Source organism: Octodon degus, unplaced genomic scaffold, assembly GCF_000260255.1.
Source record: "Octodon degus isolate 3935 unplaced genomic scaffold, OctDeg1.0 scaffold00225, whole genome shotgun sequence".
In the NCBI taxonomy this organism is placed as follows: Eukaryota; Metazoa; Chordata; class Mammalia; order Rodentia; family Octodontidae; genus Octodon; species Octodon degus.
The window spans coordinates 998,760-1,019,975 of record NW_004524801.1 but is presented as its reverse complement, the minus strand read 5'-3'; the positions used below and the strand labels follow the sequence as shown (position 1 = coordinate 1,019,975).

At 39.7% G+C, this 21,216-nt stretch overlaps 1 protein-coding gene and 1 pseudogene across 2 annotated transcripts in view; both read left to right on the top strand.

The window, feature by feature from the left end:
- Positions 1-4,811: 4,811 nt before the first annotated feature.
- Ifnar1 (interferon alpha and beta receptor subunit 1) overlaps positions 4,812-21,216 on the top strand; it is a 30,717-nt gene continuing 14,312 nt past the window's right edge. For both annotated transcript variants that reach the window (XM_023705594.1, XM_023705593.1), the window contains exons 1-3: positions 4,812-5,044; positions 15,763-15,886; positions 20,793-20,971. In XM_023705594.1, the coding sequence (XP_023561362.1) occupies positions 4,972-5,044; positions 15,763-15,886; positions 20,793-20,971 (376 nt within the window). In that variant the 5' untranslated portion in view covers positions 4,812-4,971. The remainder of the gene's footprint in view (positions 5,045-15,762; positions 15,887-20,792; positions 20,972-21,216) is intronic.
- LOC101587157 lies at positions 8,930-9,727 on the top strand (annotated as a pseudogene).

The following is a 21,216-nucleotide window of genomic DNA, read 5'->3' as shown; positions in this document are numbered from 1 at the left end:
AGGTGGGGGATGGAGCCTGGCACCAAGGCAGGACCTACAGCCAGAGGCAGATCTCCTCAGAGCCCTGGGTGCCCAAATACAGAATGCGGATTTCTTCTACATGAGAGACTGAACTACAGGCTGTTATATGGGCCTTACAAGGTTACTCATCTATTCTAATTAACCTTTCAGATAGCACTTACATTTGTGATGTAGTGCACCACATTGAAACTGCCACTATATACATACACTGGCCAAGATCTTTTTTCATTTATTTCACCACTCCCCAGTTTGTCATTCAGTCACACCATGTCCACTGTTTTATCAGTCATTTATGTTCTCATTCCCAATTGCTAGGGAAATTGAGGAAAATGCTGCAATAGACAGATTGCTGGCTACTATCACTGTTACTCCTTCAGGTGCCAGTCAATAGGCTTCTGCCCCCCATGTCACCTTTCATCAAAACACTTCTGCCTTGTGCAAACAGCTCCATTTAACTTAGGAACAGGCTTTACAAATTGTTAAACAATGTTCCTTATGCATAATACATCTTCCTTCACTTTTTTTTTTTTTTTTTTTGAGACATGGTCTTGATAAGCAGTTTAGGCTGGCCTTGAGCTCACTTTGTAGCCCAGGCTCATCTCAAACTTGCAAGGAGCCACCCCTGCTTCAGTCTCCCAAGTGCTGAGGTTATAGGTGTGTGTCATCATGCCTGGCTTCTCTCACTCTCTATGGAAGCTAATCCTCAGGGGTTACTGCCTAATCATCTTTGGCAAATGGATGTTGCTCTCACATTTTTGAATTTGGCTCTCTATGCTGGGCCCACATTCTATGGATACTTCTTCAGGACTTTTTTTTTCATCCTGGAAATCAAACTTCAGACCTCACACTTGCCAGGCAGGTGCTATACTGTGAGCTATATCCTCAGCCCTCTGGATTGATCTTAGCTTCTGCCTACACTGGTGAAGTGGATAAACATGTGATTGCTCATTGCTTGGATGACCTTAGTACCCTTGGATTCTCGTGTGTACTTGAGACTGACAATGGCCCAGCCTATGAGTGCTACCTTCCAAACATTTTGTAAAACTTTTCATGTTTCCCTCACCATGAGAATTCCTTATATCCCTTAAAATCAAGGAACTGTTGAGCATGCTCACCTACTCCCAAAATTCAACTACAAATGGGGGAATGTTCCCTACAAAATTTACAACTCACAATTTATTTCACTTGACAATATATATTATTAACCTTTTAAATCCTGCTAGGGTTGGGACCACAGCAGCAAAAAGACAATCAAATAAAAGAAAAGAGGCCAAGAAGGGTCCTATGGAAAGGGCTTCATACTGGACAATATAGAAGGGACCCAGTGCACTATTCACTTGGAAGTAAAGAGTATGCTTGTGTTTTTCCAAAAGATATTGAATGGTCTAGCTGGGTGCCAGAGCAAGCTGTCCAGCTGTGTCATGGACCCAGACCCAGAGAAGGAGTTGATTCCACCTTTCAAGAAGCTGATGCTAAATAAGTAAATAAATAAATAAAAGTTGATACTCAGTCCTATGACAGTGATGCCTCAGAGACTATGCCACAGCCAACAGATAAAGATGGGGCTAGTTCCAACCTGGGGACAGCTGAAGGAATTGATCCAGGTTGCCCAGTAGCTGATAATCAAAAATGTGAACCAAAGGTCTGAATAGGTAACAGTGTATAGATATAATTGAGCTGAAAGCTATATAAAAGAAAGGGATACAAAAGTTACTGTGTTCTTAAGACAAAATAAAATATAAAATAAACATATGTTAACTATAGTTAAAAGAATTTATTCCTTCCAAATTCTCCTTATAAGAGATCACTACTAACTGACCTACATATAATTGACTAGGCTACTTATAATTACAAACTTCTAAAACTATAAAAGAGTTGCTGCAATTCAATTTGGTCAATTTGAATGCACTCTGATTTTGTTTGTCTATTTGTCCAATCTGTTTAGCAGTGTACTATTTTGTCCATTTGTCCAATCAGTTACTAGCTGTTTTTTATTTAAGCTCACCAATTTTTTTCTTTTGTATTTTTTGATCATTTGTTCAAAATTTTAAAAGGATGCTTACAGCTAGGTTGCCAGTTGGTCAATTTGATATCAAACTTGGTTCTCTTAAAGGTCATCTGAAATTTAAGGTAACTAAATTAGTTCCCTTCAGGCTTGGAAAATTATTGGTCAAAATTCTCTTTGGTAAATAAAAGAACAGCTGCCTGGGAATTTACCCAGCCTCTGTTCATTAATAGAAACCCCAATGATTCTCTCCTTATGGGAGACACCTCAATAAATGTTATTAAAATGTACTATTGTGGCATGTTTACATTGGTCATCATAAACAATTAAGCTTTCTAGACAACAGAACAATGCAGGTTAAAAGTAAAAAAGTTTATTGGAGAAAAGAAATGGGACTAGGAATGAGGAAGTGAAGGATACAAATAGCTCCTGAGAGACAGGAGGGGTCCTCAATGGGTTGCCAATGAACCCACCTCTGAAAGGAAGTTTTATAGAGCAAAATCATGAGGCAAATACAACCTGGGCAAAAATTATGATCAACCAATAAGATTATAAAGATAATCACTTAGGTAATAGTGATCTAATGGTAGCAAGGGTACATGGGTGACATCATTAACCTTGGTTGATAATTTCTTAATCTCATCTTTAGTCTTAGTCTCAGTCTTAGTGGTCTTAGTAGATGGGAGAGGATTGCCTACTCCTAATGAGATCATGAGAAATCTCAAAAGGGTGACACCAGTAATTCCAAGCTTCTCTTTGTCCCTTAGAGAAGTATGTAAAACTAGCCATTGTGACTTTATTCCTCAGAAGTGCCTCCAGCTACAGTCCTGATGGATTCTTATCTTTTGTACTGACTCCCTGGGGGGGGGGGGGTCCAGCCCTGACTGCTTACTATATTTCTAGCAGAGGAGCAAAGAGAAGAAGAGCCACCTTGGTCTTTAGTAGGTAACAGTCCATGGATTAAGGCCTGAGAATTTCTCTCTTTCTCTTCTATCCCATGAAGGTATGTCTTATTTTTTCTTTTTTTAAATGTATTTGGTACAGGGTCTACAGGGTCTCACTACATGGATCGGACTCCTAGTGATCTTTCTGTTTTTCAGCCTCCCAAGCGCTGGGATTACAGGCACGCACCACCATGCCCAGTCTCAATCACCATCTCAGCACCCCAAGGACGGGGCCAGCATGGCAGGCTGGGGATTGAACCCCAGCCACTGCACTCTGCCTAAACAGGTGCTTTAGTCTGCTGAGCTATCTAGCTGGACCTGTATCTGTCTTTTTCTGACAATAAGGAAGCAAAAGTCAAGCATCCCTTGCATTTTCAGATGCTGCTATGTACTTCTGTTCCAAAAACATCATCATATCTATGAAAACTCTAGCAGTCACTCTAGAAAGTAGAGAGAGAAAAAAAAAAAAAAAAGAAAGTAGAAATTTTCAACAAGTTTGAAAATATTTCAAATGAATTTTTTTTTTGTCATTTGAGCTCATTGTCCGAAACATAAAAACAAATCATTCCAGCTACAGTAGTTTGCAAGAACTGTTGGCAAATAAGGAATCTCAGAAATTCTAATAAAAGTCTTAAAGTTTTTTTTTTTTTTAAGGCTCTTATAAATAAGCATGGCTTAGTATCCACAATCAGGAATTTTCCTCTTCTCTTCGAACTCATACAGAAAACTAACCCAAGAAGATATGTGAACACACCCACTCACAAAATCCCTGAAGTGAAAATCCAGTTTTCAAAAACAAGGACTAGTAGGGCTGGGGAAATAGTGTGGCAGTCTAAATAAGCACCTCCCTAGCAAGCTCAAGGACCGGGTTCAATCCCTGTTACTACATGCTGTGCCGGCTGCACAGCAAGACCCTGTATCAAATAAGTAAACAAATAAATAAAAAACAAGGATTAGCAACGAGGTAAACTAAAATTCTGTTCAGCTGAGATGCATGAACTTCATGGTATATAAATTACACCCTGAAGATGTTTTACAATCATGTTCTCCTTTACAGATACTCATTTTTACCATTTAGTTGGTAACTAATAATTTAGCTGTTATAAGTAACAACTAAGTATTTGGTCGGTCATCTCATACTTTCTCACCTCGCAATTTTCATTGTCCATAACCTATTATTAGTATATGTAGATAAATAACCATTGGAATGGCAAGCTCAGAAGGTCAGAGCAAAGAAAGCTAGAGACAGCCTTCCTGTTCCTCAGCTACATCAATCTGAAAGAGCACTCACTAGCTGGAACCCGGGTTTAGGCCTGTAATCCCAACGCTCCGGGAGGCTCAGGCAGGATGATTCCAAATTGGAGCCCAGCCTGGGAAATTGAACGACGCTGCGAGACCCTGTGTCAAAAGAAAAAGTAAAAAACAAAAAATGGCTGGAGAGATAACTCAGTGCGATGACTCTTGGGTTCAATCTCTGGGAGATGTGAAGAGGCGAAGACGCAAAACCAAACAAACAAAAACTTGATAGCTCGCTCATTCCAGTATCCCTCATTCCAGCATCCTTGGACGGGGGAAAAAAAGGGGGACGGGGGCTAGGGAACTAGCTCAGTGGAATAAGTGCTCGCCTGGCAAGCACAGGGTGCTGAGTTCTAGCTCCAGTACCAAAAAAAAAACAGCATCCCTAGGGCAGCGCGACACAAATCAACCACAGCCGCCCAGCTGCCACCCGCCGGCCAAGAACCGGAAGTGGCTGCCGCTGGGGGCGGGGCCTAAGGCACAGAGCCCCGCGCAGGCGCACTGCGCACGGCCTGTGGCACTCGGCCTCCGGCTGGGCGCGGCTTTCCGGGAACTGGAGTGCGGGCTGGCCCCGGGCTGTCCGAGTCCCGTAGGGAGTGGGCGGGTCAGCCTGTCGGAGGCCTCCACTGCGGCCACGGCTTGAGGTTCTTCGGCGGCCGGCCGCACTCGCGCCCGAAGATGTGAGTGGTGGCTGCCTCCGGGAGGATGCTCGCTTTGCTGGGAGCCACGGCCCTGGTGCTGGTGACCGGGGCGTTGTGGGGGTCACCCGCCGCCGCAGGTGAGAGTCCCGGGCGCCCCGCGCAGGCCTTGGACGCAGGGGTGGCGTGAGTAGTGGACTGTCGCGTCTCTGGGAAACCTCGGGTCTTCTGTGTCGCGGTGGTTTCGGGGTCCGCGGCCGCCGCTGGAAACCTGCGGACTCGAAAATCACACGCGGGGAGGTGGTTCCTTCCACGTCACGTGCGTGGGATCCAGGGTGCCTTCTCTGGACTGGGGGAGCCCTGCACGCCCAGAACCCGGGGACGAGTCTGGGTGCCGCCGAACACCCCCAAGAAGGTGGCTGCGCAGGAACCTCGGGGCGGGTTTATTCCTTTCCGAAAAGTCCGCTACTTGGCTTTCTAGAATGATGATAAACAAGGCCAACAATGCAGCTCCTCAGTGTGTAAACAACCGCGCCGCTCCTTGGGGGAGTAAAATTAGTGTCGCGGAAACTTCCTGTGGCCTCCGAAATGTGCCCTCAGGTATAGCCTAATACAAAAAAAGAATAATAAAAATACCTAGGAAGCCACCAAGCTGGTTTGTTGCTATTCATAATTCTTGGCTGGGGTGCAGCTACTCCAAAGCTGATAGGAGAGAGGTAATTTCGTAGTGACGTAGGGTACCCCAGGAGAAGTGGTGCCCAGCATCATCCAAGCGAAGGAATTCAGGAGGTCTATGAGAGTGGATGCTAATGAGTCAGAAATATTTAACTGTTGCCTAGCGAGCCATGGTCCTGTGTGGGGCCTGATTCCCTACTTGTCAAACTCTCCACACATTGTATGGTGTCTGGGTTCGAGGGTCTTAGAACAACCCATTGTAATTTCTTTGAAGTATTTTATTCATGAAAAGTTTGCATTACATTCACTTGGCTTCAGTGTAAGAATAATTACCCCACAATTTTCATGTAAAATTAGCGTTAAGAAATTAATTTTAGATCCCTGGCACCACATGCCGCACCAGCCCCACCCCATGGGCGACCTGGCTGGTGACAAGAGACTGGGCATGGTGTCCCACGCCTGTCATCCTAGCGCTGGGGATGCTGAAAACAGGATCACTGAGTCCAAGCTACATAGTGAGACCCTGTACCACGTACATAAAAAAAGAGAACGATATTAATTTTAAACTAGAGAGTTGCTGAAATATAATTTATAGATAGCCTGTATGAAGCTCTTAACTACATGCCAATATGTAATCTAAGTATTTTACTTTCAGAACTATTACAGTGGCCCCTTGCTATTTTGCTGTTTGACTTTCGTGGACTCACTTTTGCCGGTTTTTCAAAAACTATTAATCTAAATTGTTTATCATGGATTTTTCGCTATATCGTGGGATTTTGCGGTAGTGTACAGTACTGTATACATATTTATATGCGTAATATTTATGGTTTTAATGATTGTTGCCTAAAAAATTTAAATTAGATAAAATGTATTTAAACTGTTAATTCTAACATATCAAAAGAATATTAAATCAAAATAGTTTACAGTATTTCTTTAGCAGATGAATACATACAGTACTGTGCTTTATACATGTTGTTAAAATTACATAGGTTTACAAATTTAGAAAATGGTTAACTTTAGAAGTGCTTTTAAAGTGTGGGAAAGGTTTATTAGAGTGTGGGAAGGGTTTATAAAGCCTTTATATATATATAAATACTAAAATAAGTATAGCTACTTGGCTGACTTTCACTTAACGTGGGGTGTCTGGAACATAACCTCTGTGATAAGTGAGGGACTGCTGTATTCTCATTTTACAGATGAGAAAACTGAGGCACTAGAAATTAAGTAGCTTGGTAAGGCCAGGTATCAAACCAGTCACTGAGTGGGAAGTCAGCTTCCCCCTGAAAGTCTGACCTGAGAGCCTATGTCTTAACCAGATTGAACTGTTTTCCTCAAGACCAAACAATGTAAAGGTTTTTTTTTTTTTTTTTTACCCCAGAACTCACAACCTGGCGTTTGTCAGGCAAGCACTGCCCAGCAGCGCTATGTCCCCAGCCCCAAGCAATGTAAGGTTTTAATGGTCTACTCCTATGTTAAGAGCCTACTGGTCAGTTACGTTTTTTTAGTTAACTAATGTTCTTTTCCCCGGTGGAATAATAATGTTCAAAACTGACTGACATGCTAATCTAAACTCTTGAGATTGTTGTATTGGTCTATCTTTCCAAAGATATAATATTCATACTTTTAACCTAGAAGTACAATTCTGGAACCCTAGACTGAGAAAGTTGCCCAAAATAGGGAAGGAATTTTTAGTGTGTATAGATGCATGTGTTTGCATTTATATCACACCTTTAAAAGATAGTAAGCTCTATTTGCCATCGAGATGCATGTGATAGAGATAACCAAAAGTGTAAATAAATCCCTCTCCATGTATTTCATACACTAAGAAAGTGAAAGAAGCAGTCACTACAAAGAAATTGTTCATGCTAACAGAAAAGTCTGTGAAAAGTCAGATCTTGTTTAATCACTCTTATGTCCAAGTCCCTGTCCACTTATTAATCAGTTATTTGTTGGTCTTCTCTGCCCTTGGCTTCAGGATCCCCTTCCCTTAGCAACAAAACTGCGTGCCTAAGGACATCCCTGACCCTACCCTATCAGATTTCTTCTCCTCACTGATGGCCTGTAATGACTAGAGTAAACTACTCTGAACAGCATACTGGAAATACTGAGTGCCATCAGATATTTGTTGACCCCTGTATACATTTTGGCTGCACAGAATCTATAAATTCCAGAAAATAGGGTGAGAGCCAGTTTTTGTTTTTTGCAAAACTGGGATCAAACTCAGGACCTTGCACTTGGCAAGCAGGCGCTTATGCCACTGAGCTAACTCCCCATCCCAAAGAACTAGTTTTAAAAGATAAGGGCCAGACATGACAGTGCACAGCTATAATCCTAGTATTGGGAAGCTGAGACAGGAGGATCATCATGCATATCATGCCAGCCTGGACAGTACAGTGAGTTCAAGCCTCACCTGTACTACAGAACCAGGCCCTCTCTCAAAAACACCAACAAAAGATAGGGATGTGAAAGTGTATTCTGTTCAGTAATGAGGTTTCAGAGAATCTTAAGTGTAGAATTGAAAAATTGAGGAAGAGGACCTGATGGTACTTCCTTATGTTTAAAAGGAAAAATCTGGGGGCTGGGGAGATGGCTCAGTGGAATAGGTGCTTCCCTGGCCAGTGCAAGGGCTTGAGTTCAATCCCTGGTTCCACAAAAATAAATAAGTGAATAAATAAATAAATTTGTTTTTCAGAAAATTTCTTCTCCTTTGATTCCATCCTATATAATATCAGGCTGGAAGACACCCGGTAAAGAAAGTTCTGTGAAGACCTTTGTGGTCTATCAGGAAATAGTATGTGATTTCCTTGAAGCTAAAGTAAAAACTAGAAATATTGTGGAAACAGAAAAAAGAATAAAAGCTTGTCCTTAAAATCTACTAATTTTTAAATGATAAAATGAAGGACCAGTACTTTGTGAAACTTAACTTCTGGGCTGGGGATGTATATCAGTGATAATATACTTGCCTGGTGCTTGGATGCCCTGGGTTTGATCCCCATCACTGCAAAATATAAAAAGTTCCTATGAGCCTAGTGTCATGCTGAGTCCTCTAAAAATGGCAAATTAGGTAGAAAACTATACAGACTCTGCCTTTGAGAAACTTGCATCCACCTTGTGTGTGGGGAGACGTGATGATACATCCTTACATTTAAAAGGAAAAATTCATATGTCCGCGTATTACACAAAGAAGCAGTTTTTTAAATTATGTTTTTTAAAGATTGACAAAGTAGACACATATTTCCAGTCCCAATGGATTTTGGTTGTTTAGGCGCTAATTCCTGAGTTCAACTCTCAAACACATTTAAGATTTGGTGAGTTTTTAAAAGCAGCATAATTGTACTATTTAAATCAAGATGCCTAATAAAGCAAATGCTTCCAAGGAAAAGTCTCAGCAATTAAAAAAAAAAAGTTCAAAGAGAAGAATTAATGATAAAGTGCAGTTGTCAGAGAAAGAAGGTAGAAAGCACAATAAAAAGAAGTTAAAAAAAAAAAAGAAGAAGAAGAAGAAGTAAAAATCATCCAAAACATATGTCTTCTAAAGGGCAAACAATTATTAATCTAAAACAGATGAAGATAGCATCCAACAAGAGAAAAACTTGGCAACCTCTTCCAAAGAGTGTGAGGGTACATTTGCAGACTATGATGGAAGCAGTGATAATAGCAATTTCAAGTAATGCTAAAGGAAAAGAACAAATTCAGAATCATCTCATCTATCTAAAGAAAAGGTTGCTACAAGTGTGTGAAACCCTGAAAGCCCCTCACCCAAAGCTGAAATATTTAACTAATGAGTCAAGTCTACTGAAAATGGAAAGAGCAGAGGCCAGAGCTAATGAAGAAGGACTGACATTACTGCTGAAAGAAATAGATAAAATAGTAGAGACTACAGAATCAGTGACTAGGAATATTCAGAGTCTGAAAAACAAAATTGACATTCTAGAACATGAGATAGAGGAAGAAGAGGAAAAGGCAAAAGAGATGCTTCATCTGGATAGACATAACAGCGCTGTCTGAAAACCCCCACACTGCAGAAAGAAATTTTGATGATGATTCCGAACCAGAATGCTCTTCTAAAAGATTTGGATGTTCTTCATAATTCATCTCAGATGAAGAACATGGCAGTGTTCATTGAAGAATCTATTGTTTCTAATTAATGTAATGTTTATAAATTTGTAAAACTGTTAACCTATGATATTATAGAGGCTGAAGCTTCTGCAGGATTTATTATCCTCTAATGTGCACTTTAAAATTGGGCTGTATGAGCCTATCATTAGTATCTAACATAGTCCGGAAAACTTGTTTTTTAGCAGTATGAAACCTAGAAAATCGATTATTTATATTGCTGTACTGCATTTATTTGCCTAAAACATAAAACAGAAATAGCCCTGGTCTGATAGTTTCTGCTGGCTAAGTGGGGCTCACCTGTTAGTGGGCACAGAGAGGCTGTGGTGCTGTGATACAGTATATGTGAGGTGCTTATGTTTAGTGCTCAAAGAGTAAAAACTTAAGTGTTTGCCATCACTTATCCTTAGCTAAGAACTTGCATTTTCTCTCTGGCTGCAAGGAACTTTAGAAATCCCCAAGTGCCTCCACCCTATCAACCTGATTCCCAAATCTTCTAAGTAGTTAAGATTCTCTCGTTGCTTCCAACTCAGAAGCTGGCAATAAGCTTCTTTTGTTTTATTTATTTTTATTGTCATTAAAGTATATTCTTAAGAAAATTACTAAAAAAAAAAAGAAAAAAGATTCACAAAGTAAGACTGAAGTAGGTAGTATCAGGAATCTGTCTCCAAATGGACAACAATTTACCCTGGTACAACTGTGACTGATACAACTATTTTGGAACTTGAGTCTTATTAAAAGCTTAACTTGAGGGGCTGGAGATTCAGCCCAGTGGAACAGCACCAGCTTGGCAAATGCAAGGTCGTGAGTTCAATTCCCAGTACCAAAATAAAAAAAGCTCAACCTAAAGAGGAGAACTTAGAGAAGCAGGGAAAGCCATACTAATGTCAGAAAAATAGATTTTTAAGTCAACTGTCCATTCACAATAACTGTTGTAAAGGAAAATGTGGAAATAGCTTATCCTGAGTCAAATCTGAGTGACTATGGCCTGGGAATATGTATTCATATTATCCTAAATGATACATTCCATCATGGAAGGGGTTACATGATCTCTTACAGCCACAGAGCAAAGAAAATCATAAACCAATACATTTAGTAAGTACATGGGTGAGGGTCTACATAGGCACATCAAAATGAAGCAGGGAGTCTCTGAATGTTGGACTGAATTACCATCTTTCTGCATTTTTAGTGAGACTAGTCAGGTCAGAGGTGCCCTCTTTTACCAACTGTCATAAGACTGTTGGGTCACATATATCAGACAACATGTAATGGCTTCTTGTTTAAGGCCCTGCAGTGGCCTTATCTCAGGCCTTCCAGTACTTTGTACAAGTAGATGGTGCTTTATCTCTTTTGGGGAAGAAGAAGTTGTCTATTTCTGGCGCTTGCTTTAAGAGTTCCGCCAGAGTATATTTCTTTGGAAATGTTTATTTCATATAATAAAGGTTATAAGACATAAACAAGGACATTATTTATAAGAGGTTCAATACAAAAAGATAAAACAGTTCCAAAGATTTATGTACCTCAAAAACATCAAAATATCTGAAGCCAAGACTGATAAAATTGAAAATAGACAGTTCTGTAATATTTGGAGACTTCAATACCCCCTTCCCCCAATGTATAGTGCAGTTAGAGTCTAGTTGACAAACTAGGTGTCCAACATTTTGGGCTGCCTGAGCTGAATTGAATAAAGAGGAATTGTCTTTGGCTATAATAAAATATACAATATTGTCAATGCATATAGGTTGCCAAACTTCCTTTTTTATATTTTTATTGTAACGTTTATAAAAAGGGCAAGTGGTCCATGAACAACAGATTGCATATACCTAAGATAGAAGACGATTAAGGAAATACAAGGCAAAAACTACATTTCACAAAATGGAAGAAACTCTTTCAAATCATATGTTTGATAAAGAATTAAACAGAGAACTCCCAAATTCAGCAATAACACAACACACCAATTTTAAAATAGCCAAAGGATTTGAACAGATATTTCTCCAAAGAAGACATATAAATGGTCAGTAAGCACATGAAAATATAGTCAACATTTGCTAATCAGTAGGTAACTACAAATTGAAGCTACGGTGAGATAGTGCCTCACCTTTATTAGGATGACTATCTGAAGTAACACATGTTGGTAGGACATGGAGAAATTGGAATCCTTGTGCACTGTTGGGAATGTAAAATGGTACAGCTGCCACAGAAAACAGTACAGGAGTTCCTCTTAAGCTTAAATGGAGAATTATTATATAATCTAGCAACTCCACTTCTTAGTTTAAAAAAGAAATTGAAAATGTTCTCACATAGCTATAGCTACATCCTTGTTGAATGCAGCTCTACTTGCAATAGCTGAGTCAACGGTAGCAATCACACGTCCGTCAGTGGGTGGATGGGCAAGCAAAATGCAAATGATGCATTCAGTGGAATACTGCCAGCCTTCAACAGAAGGGAATTCTGACATTACACGGAAAAACCTTGAGGACATTATGTTAAGTGAAATAAGTTAATCAAAAAATACTGTATTGTTCCATGTTTATGAGATTTTAAAGCCGTCAAAATCATGGAATCAGAGTGGCTGGCAGTTGCCCTTCAGTTTCACAAGCTGAAAGGAGTTGTAGAGATGCATGGCAGTGAGGGCTGCATGGTGTGGTCAGTGTATTTGTTACCGCTGAGCAGAAGGCTTGATGATTACAACCGGTAATGGTTACATTATGGGTGTTTTTGCCACATTTATTTTTTAATCGGGTTTTATTGGTACATTTTAGATATACATAATGATCACATTCATCATAGAGAATTTGTACCTGTGTGATATAACTTGATTCTTTTTATTTCTTACGCCCCTAATCTTTCAATCCCTCTTTCCCTCTCCATTTACAAAAGCTTTGTTTCCATTTTTTCCTTCTCTCATTTTTTTTTAACTTTTCCCTTCTTTCCTTTCCCCCTCCGCCCTCCTTTGTTCCCCACTTGAACATTTTCTTCCAGTTTCACAATACCTGTTATACATTTTGGTCATTATTTATACTTTTGGTTGAGAGACAGTGTGGTATTTACACAAGTATACCACACTTTTAAAAACTGAATACAAATGCATCTCACACTCAGCAAATATTGAAAGCTGAATACACCTACTTACGTGTGAGATTGAGTGGTGCAGATTCGAAGGTTCAAAGACCAACAAAAGTAACATGAGTTACAGTATTCAAGGAAAGTTTTCTTAAAAGGGTCAAACTTGAGCTAGAACTTTGAGGATTTCTGTTGCCCAAGACAGAAGTATACTGTGGGTTGGAGGACCCAGAAAGGAACACTGAGAAGGGAGGTTTAAAAAAAAAAAAAAGTAAGAAGAAGAAGTGGTAAAGAGATAGGTTTATCAACAGAAATCCCTAGAAACAAACAGGAAAATTCAGTCTTAATGTTTTAGTAAAAGAAACCTTTTCAGGCTTCTGAGGGCCCAACTCATGCATTCCTATCTATCCGTCAGTGTTGTTATGTGGCTTCCTGAAAAGGCTGTCCACTTGTGTCCACAAATCACAGTGTTTAGTTCTCTGAGTATCTGAAGCCCTATGTGTTGTGATAAAAGAATACAGTGATTTTAAAATGAAGGCACATTACTATTAATCTCCTTTAAAATACTCTCCTTGCAGCACCTGTATCCATCATTCCTGCCATTTTCTGAAGCAGTTCTAGAAGTCTTATTTCGTGAGTGTCTTTTAGCTGCTTTGTTATGGCTGCTTTGATGTCCAAATCTATTCTAAACATTTATCTTTCATAGTCACTTTGACTTTGGAGAAGAGCCAGGAGTCACATGGTGCCAAGTCCAGTGAAAAAAGGTGGATGAGGGCACATGGTAATTTTATCTGACAGAAATTGCTGTAAATATTTTTTAAATGGACTCAGAACATCAAGGCAGCCACAGTAGCACAACTAAAAACACTCATGAAAGAGGACTTCAAGAACCACTTGAGAAAGTATCAAGAATAAGTGCTTTTAAAGTGACAGAAATACTTCAGGGGGATTAAATGACAGTGTGTCTTTTACCATAGCAAATTTTTTTCTTCAAGAGCACATCATATTTTTTGTCACACCTCACATCTGAATAAAATATGAGAGCAAATTGAGGCTATTAAAATAGTTCAAATTTGTATCCTTTACATCATTATCACTTCTGTAACCAAAAAAAAGGTTCTATTTTTATACAGAGGGGTTTTTCCCCAGTTAAAAGACAATGCTGTGTATAAGTGGAAAAATACTCAATCTCTTTCCAGTTCTCTCAGACACGGAAGTAGAATTATAGGTTACCTCTGTAAGAGTTTTAGATTTTTTACTATATCAAGTCCCCTTTATCCACAGTTTTGCTGTAGTCATCCACAATCTAAAAATATTAAATCAAAAATTCTAGCAGTAAGCAATCCACAAGTTTAAAACTGTGCAGGATTTAGAGTGTGGTAGAGAACTTCCACTGTCTTGCCCAGCATCTGAACCATGCCTTTGTCCTAATTGTCCGTGGTGAATGGCTGCACTAGCATCATGCTTGTGTTCAAGTAACCCTTTCTAAACTTGATAATAGCCCCAAAGCACAGACTGTTATTACAGTATAATTGTTTTAGTTGTTGATTTGTTACTGTACCTAATTTACAAATTAAACCTTATCACAGGAGTGTGTGTGTGTGTGTGTGTGTGTGTGTGTGTGTGTGTGTTTTGTGTGTGAAAGGCACATACTGTGACAGAACAGTGTGTTCAGGGTTCAGTAGCACTTGCAGTTTCAGGCATCTGCTTCCAGGTCTTGAGCCATCACTCTCACAGATAAGGAGGGACTACTGTGTTCAGGGGGTGATCAATAAATACAATGAATGCTGGAATTTTTTAACAAGTACAATAAAAGAGACATTACCAAGAATCATAGCACAAGTGTGTTCAAAATAAGGGAGAATATTTTGAGGAAGATTATTGGCATATGTCTTTTACTGTAATACATTTTTTAATCCAGACATTCCTGATATCTTTTAATCACCCCATCAGTCAAATGTTTGTATCAATTGCTGTCAGATAAAACCATTACTGTGTGTCTTTATCCACCTTGGTGACAAAATCTAGCCCCATGTAACTTCTGACTCTTCCCCAGACTCACAATGATCATGAAAGATAAATATTTTGAATTGGTTCAGGGCATTGAGGCAGGCACAACAACATAACTACAAGGTACTCATGAAAGAGTATTGGATTAATATTATCACATAATTATTGGAGACTGATCAGGCCCGCAGTCTCCCAAATGAGTGGACAGTGAAGGCTTAAATGAAAGAGACAAGTAATATGATTTTAGCGTTCCAGGAAGTTCAGAACCCTCTAACAGAATTTGAGATTCTGGTGGCTATGACTTAGAACTTTTCTAGGCAGCCTTTATTTATTTAGTTATCAAACAAAAGTGGGGAATACTGAAGAAACTGCAGAAATCTGGGCAAGACCCTGGGAGTTCCTGCAAGGACTTCTCCAAGTATTACATCATGTTAATTTAGGAGAACTATGTTATCTCCCGGAAGGCCTTCACCACAGGAATACACTTCCTGCAGCTGCAGTTTTAATCTAAGTAACTGAGGTTGGAGCCAGGTGTCCTTAGCTATGTGGCCTTATCTTGTCCTTTGAGTCAGGACATGACTTATAAAAATTTACTTACCATGAGTCTACTGCCCATCTCCAGACAAAGGGCCTAGGCCTCAGACAGACTTAACAAGTAAACATGGAAAGCCAGTTGGTTAATTTAAATCCTGCTCAGAGCCTCTTCATAGTGGTCTCAAAAAAAAAAGAGGACTTCTAGAACTGCTCCACAAAGTGGAAAGAATGATGGGATATGTGCATCTGACAGTCACGTGATAGTATTTTGACAGTGATTGATGGCACTGTGTCCTTTACTTAAATGATTTTTTTAATTTAAGCACTCACTTTTGTTCACATCTCATACTTGCTATATTTAAATGTACTCACTTTTTAATCATGGATGTAATGGGAAGAATAACTTTTTAAAGCTGTCCATACAATGTATATATAAATATTTTGTTTCTTGCCTTTATAGATGGAAAAAGTCTAAAACCTCCTCAGGATGTAGAGGTCTCCATCATAGATGATGACTTTACCTTGAAGTGGACCTGGAGCCGTGAGTCCAACAGGACTGTGACTTTTTCAGCAGATTATATAGCGTAAGAGACTCTGTTAATGATTTACTAAGTGACCTGGGTGACTTTTATAATTTTATCACCTTAATTTCGTTCCAGATTTGGGAAAATTTCATTTTGTCTGTTATTAGAAATGTTGTCTGTTTAACAGAATATTTGTAACTTCATTTGTCTAGAGACCTGGTCAAATTCATCTTTGAAGCAAAAGAAATTCAGAAACGAAGGTAGTAGACAGCTTTTGCATTCCACATCCATTCCCATACCTTCTCTGCTCTGGTGTTCTGGACTCACAAAAACATGTACTAGCATCTGAGCCAGAGCATATCTGGAGAATATGCCCAGTATCCTGGAAGGCCTATCCACTGTCTTAGACCAGGCTACCCAGCCTCTTACACTCAAGGTTTTCTATTGTTCAGTATCTTAGTGTTAGATACAACTTATAAACATCAGAAATTGATTAGAACATCAGTATATTGATTGTACTCTTCACTTGGAAAACCTGAACATTCATGGAATTTCAGCACCTCTTTCTTAGTGCTTCCTGCTTCATAGTTGCTAAGAGGACTGGCAGGCAGGGAGCTGCAGGAGGAACGGTTGTCGAGGGGACACTGCCAAGAAAGCCAAGCCCTTTGTCACTTGGTTGGAGTCAGTGCCCTGTCTACTCACGACTCATAGCCTCATGTCCAAGGAGGAACAGATGGTGAGGAAACATGCATTAGGACCATCACAACCATTTTCCAATTGTTCTATCACCACTTTATACCACTGTTTTCCACTTGCTGCTAAGACTAGGCTGTCAGGGAGCTGGTGAGATAGCTCAGTGGACTAAAAAGCCTGCTTAGGCAAGCTTAGGCAACCACAGTGACCACGGTTCTACCCCCAGCACCACATGCTGTGCTAGCCCCACCCCCAGGGCAGGCTGAGCCAGCCACAGAGTCAGGCATAGTGGCCCATGCCTGTAGTCCCAGTGCTGGGGAGGCTGAAAAACAGGAGGATCACTATGAGTCCAAGCTGTGTAGTGAGACCCTATAACAACGAAATAAAATTTAAAAAGACTAGGATGTCATGGTTTATGGTTTTATGTGAGTGTGTCTCTGTATGCATAGGCACATACTTGTTTAGGGATTTTCTTTGAGTTGTGGACCAGGGAGATAGCTCAGTAGAATAAGTTTTCCTGACAAGAGCAAGGTCCTGAGTTCCATCCCTGGTACCACCAAAAAAAAAAAAAGTGTATTTTTAAAAAAAAGTTTAAATAAGTGCTTGCCTGGCAGGCGCAAGGGCCTGAATTCAGTCCCTTGTTTGGCAAAAAAAAAAAAAGTTGAGTTGTAAGCTTTGTTACCAAGTCATTCTTTGCCTTAGTTCACAATTTTCTTATTAAGTAACGGACTTAGATATAGCAGGGATTATTTCAGATACCCTTATTTAAGGACACTCATCACAAAGGTAGAACACCCATTCTTCATATTCACATTCTTTCATGTGCTCTTGCTCAAGCTGAATTCTTCATTCAGTTCATACCCTTTCACCCTTCCACTCTGTCTTCAGCGTCAATTGCCTGATTTCAGTGCATCCTTAGTCCTGGATGGTTTTGCTAGCTTTATAAACACTTCCCTTGCAGGTAGCTGGAGAGATAACAGTGCTAGCTTAGTGCAGTGTGGACTTGAGCTGGGCCTTATGCGTTTACTTGTTATGATAATAGGAATGACTAATCATTCCAAACCAAGATACTTGTAAGAGCGGAAAGAAGTCCTTCATTTTAAATGAGCTAAAAACAATCTTAAACTCGGCCCAGCCAGATGTATTGGAGCCTAGTGACAAAGTTTATAACTCAGTAGGTTGTTCTGAGTATTGAATGATTAGTTGTATATAATGTGCTCAGGAGAGTGTCACAAAGTAATTAGCATGAGCAGCAGACAGCTACTTATTAAATGTAGGACATATACCAGTGATTAAAAAAAAATACACAGATGAATAAATAAATAGTTGTAATTTCAGTGCTTGCAAAATATATTTAGTCTCAAACATCAGTGTTTATAACATCTGAACTGGGTATGGTGTAATGTGTAGACTTTGTTCTTTCATTAATCAAATACTTAATGCCTTTTAAACTAAACATGCTTCTGTGTTCTCAGAATGCCACAGTGAATAGGAAGGACAAAGATGGTATGAAGTTTTATTGTTAAACTGGTTCTAGAAAATGATTCTTGGGCTGGAGAGATGGCTCAGTGGTCTAAAGCACCTATTTGGAACAAGCTTGGCAAAGCATCAGGGACCGCGGTTCGATCCCCAGCACCACATGCCAGCCAGCCCCGCCCCCTGGTGGGCTGAGCTGGCCACACACACACACCACTCTCTCTCTCTCTCTCAAATAAATAAAAATTAAAAAAAAAAGAAAAGAAAATGATTCTTACGTCATTTACATACTCATATTTTAAATCACATTATGTGCCAGTCTACTTATTGTATGTGGTAAAGAATTTTTTTAAAATGTAAAAGTAGCTCCTATTGCATTAGCTTCTTTAAATGTGAAGCATTTTAATAAAAGATCAACTCCTAGAACAGGAAAGAAGACAGAAAGTGATAGTGGGTTGGAACTGTGTTAAGACTGTATTAATTTGGAGGAGCAGGGGAGTGGTAGGGATTGAACTCAGGATTCTTACCACTGAGTGACACTTCCAGCCCCTGTGCTTTTGTATTGTTTATTTGTGTATGTGTTTTACACTCGGGATTGAATCCAGGGCCTTGTGCTGAGCTACATCCACAACCTTTTTTTTTTTAAACTTTTTTCCCCCAGTCCTAAAAGTTTTTACTTTGGGATAACATTTCACTAAGTTTCACAGCCTAGCCTCAAACTTCCAACCTTCCTGCCTCAGTCTCCCACATAGCTGAATTACAGGCACATGCCACTATGCCCAGCTCTGCCCCTTTTTAAGAAGTAGAATCTAATAATATCTCAGAACTTTCAGATTGACCAATTCCAATAGAAGAATTCATCTCCTTATGTTAACATTCTAAGTATTTATTTTTGAAGTTTGTAATACAATGTGGAGAGCAGGAAGCTAGTGGAGTTGTTTGGTTTTGGAGCAGGCGAAAGAAACCCTGAAACCACAAAAAGGGATCATCAAATCCAATTCCCAAATTTTCAATAGAAAGTTAAGATCCAACAGTGCAAGATAGCCCAGAAATTACAAAGCCAACACTAAATCTCCTTTTCCTTTGTGGGTCATTTATTTTTCTACTTCCTTAAAATTCATTTACTGCAACCACCCATGAAGTTAGGTAGAAAACTGTCTTTAAAATTAGCTATCTGTGGAGGGGCAGCTCTGCCCTGGAGCCACTGTGGACTGAAGACATCCTGGACCCCATGACCACACATGCCTGGATCCCCTTATAAAGAGGCTGCAAATTTTTTTTGTTTTGTTTTCAGAAAAGGAGAAGAGGTATTCATCAAGTTGGCTGTTGGTTCTCCCTGTGCAATGGGTAAAAAACCCATTATGGATAAGATTATATATTCTGTAGGGATCCATTGGTCTCACTGCAATCGGTTATAACCAGGGAGAAATGGGGGCAGGAATAAGAAAAGATAAATAAGAAGACAAAAGCTGGGCTAGGTGGTCGTTGGTCTGTCTAATAGGCAAGATTAACTCAACACACAACAAAACCTACGTTTATTTATACTTTGGCAAAGTTGGTAACACGTGACGCAAGGTTGCCTAGTGACTAATACCTGACCTTAACCAGACAGTATGTTTATCTCAGGACTAAGGTAGCGTGTTTGCTTTAGGCACTGAGGCCTAGTCCTGCCTACACACATTTGATCAATTTCCTAGCTTCTCCCTACTCTCCACAATATTCAGCTTAATTGCCTGTTGTTTCTATACTGAAACAAAGATTTGTTCAGATGAGGAGGGGAGCACCAAAGTGGGAGGGGAAAGGAAAGAAGGAAAATGAGAAAAGAAGGAAAAACTGGAAACAAAGCTTTTGTAAATGTGAAGCGGAAGAAGGTTGAAGAGAGTAAAGGAACAGGAGAAAAAGAATCAAGTTATCTTGCAGAGATACAAATTATGTATGATGAATGTGATCAAAGACTAACTTTCCTGTCTGTGGAGCCACTAAGTCACACAGGATACTTTTAGCGGAACCAGCTCCTCCTGGAAAACAACTACCCACTGTAGTATACAAATGTACAATGGCTCCTTAGGAACCTTTCTTACCTGATGGTTCTGTTTTCTGTCTTGTTCTTGACTGTGGGCTGAAAGGGGGATGCTCAGCTGCAAAAGGAGCCCAGGGGCCCTTCAGCCAGGTTCCTGTGTGGCATCCTCTTCCATGGCCACACTCTATCTCCAATCCAAGGTTGTCCTCTGGCTCCTATCTCAAATGATTTGGAGAGGAGATTTAAGGTAAAGTAATCCATCTCTGCCTTTATAACCAGGAAAATCCTACATACCTTGCACATCCTCTGTGACTGCTAGTGACAGTATGGTAGCTTACTCTGCTACTCTGAAACTATATTTATGGTCCTCACTTTGACAGTGCATATACAAAAACTGTGTGTAATTAATGTATGCTTCCCCCTTTACAAATGCCTGATTAAAAAGGATAAAAGAAGCTTGGCATATTTATCTATTAGTACTTGTTAGTCCTTTTGACTCCTCTCCCCTTTGAAACAGGTGACATTGTACAGTGAAAAGATTTTTGGCATAAAAAGAAACCAATATATGTCTGAGTGACTCCATTTCATAAGTAGTAACTTGGCTTACAGGTATTGTATCAGAACAGAAGCATCCATACACTAACATGTTAACAGGCCATTAACTCAGGTAGAGGAAGTAACTTCGTAAGCAAGCTTTATGACGTTAGCAGGTAGACATATTTGACATGTATGCATTTACTCATTTATTCATTTGGGATTTTTTTTTTAATCTTAAAGATCAGAAATGGATAATTGGATAAAATTGCCTGGATGTCAACATATCACAGGTTCAAAATGCAACTTCTTTCTACATGAGGTAAATTTTTATGAAGAAATTAAATTGCGTGTAAGAGCAGAAGAAGAAAATAGCACTTCTTTGTGGTATTATGTCAACTCGTTTATACCATTTCAGAAAGGTAAGAAAAGGTGCTGACTGAATTACGTTCTTTAGTAAGTGCTACTGGAACCATTCTCTTTTCAAGCCCATTCATTCACATAATGTAACATCTCCTAGCTTTCAAAAAGAAAATACAAAGATTTCCTAAAGCCTGTACCTCCACGCTGTGGCTGCGTGTTTCTGCCTTCCTGGAAGAAGTGTGTCTCGAAGTGTTGTCCCCAAGACCTTTTTTGCACTGACCTTCTCAGACCAAAAAGCTACAAC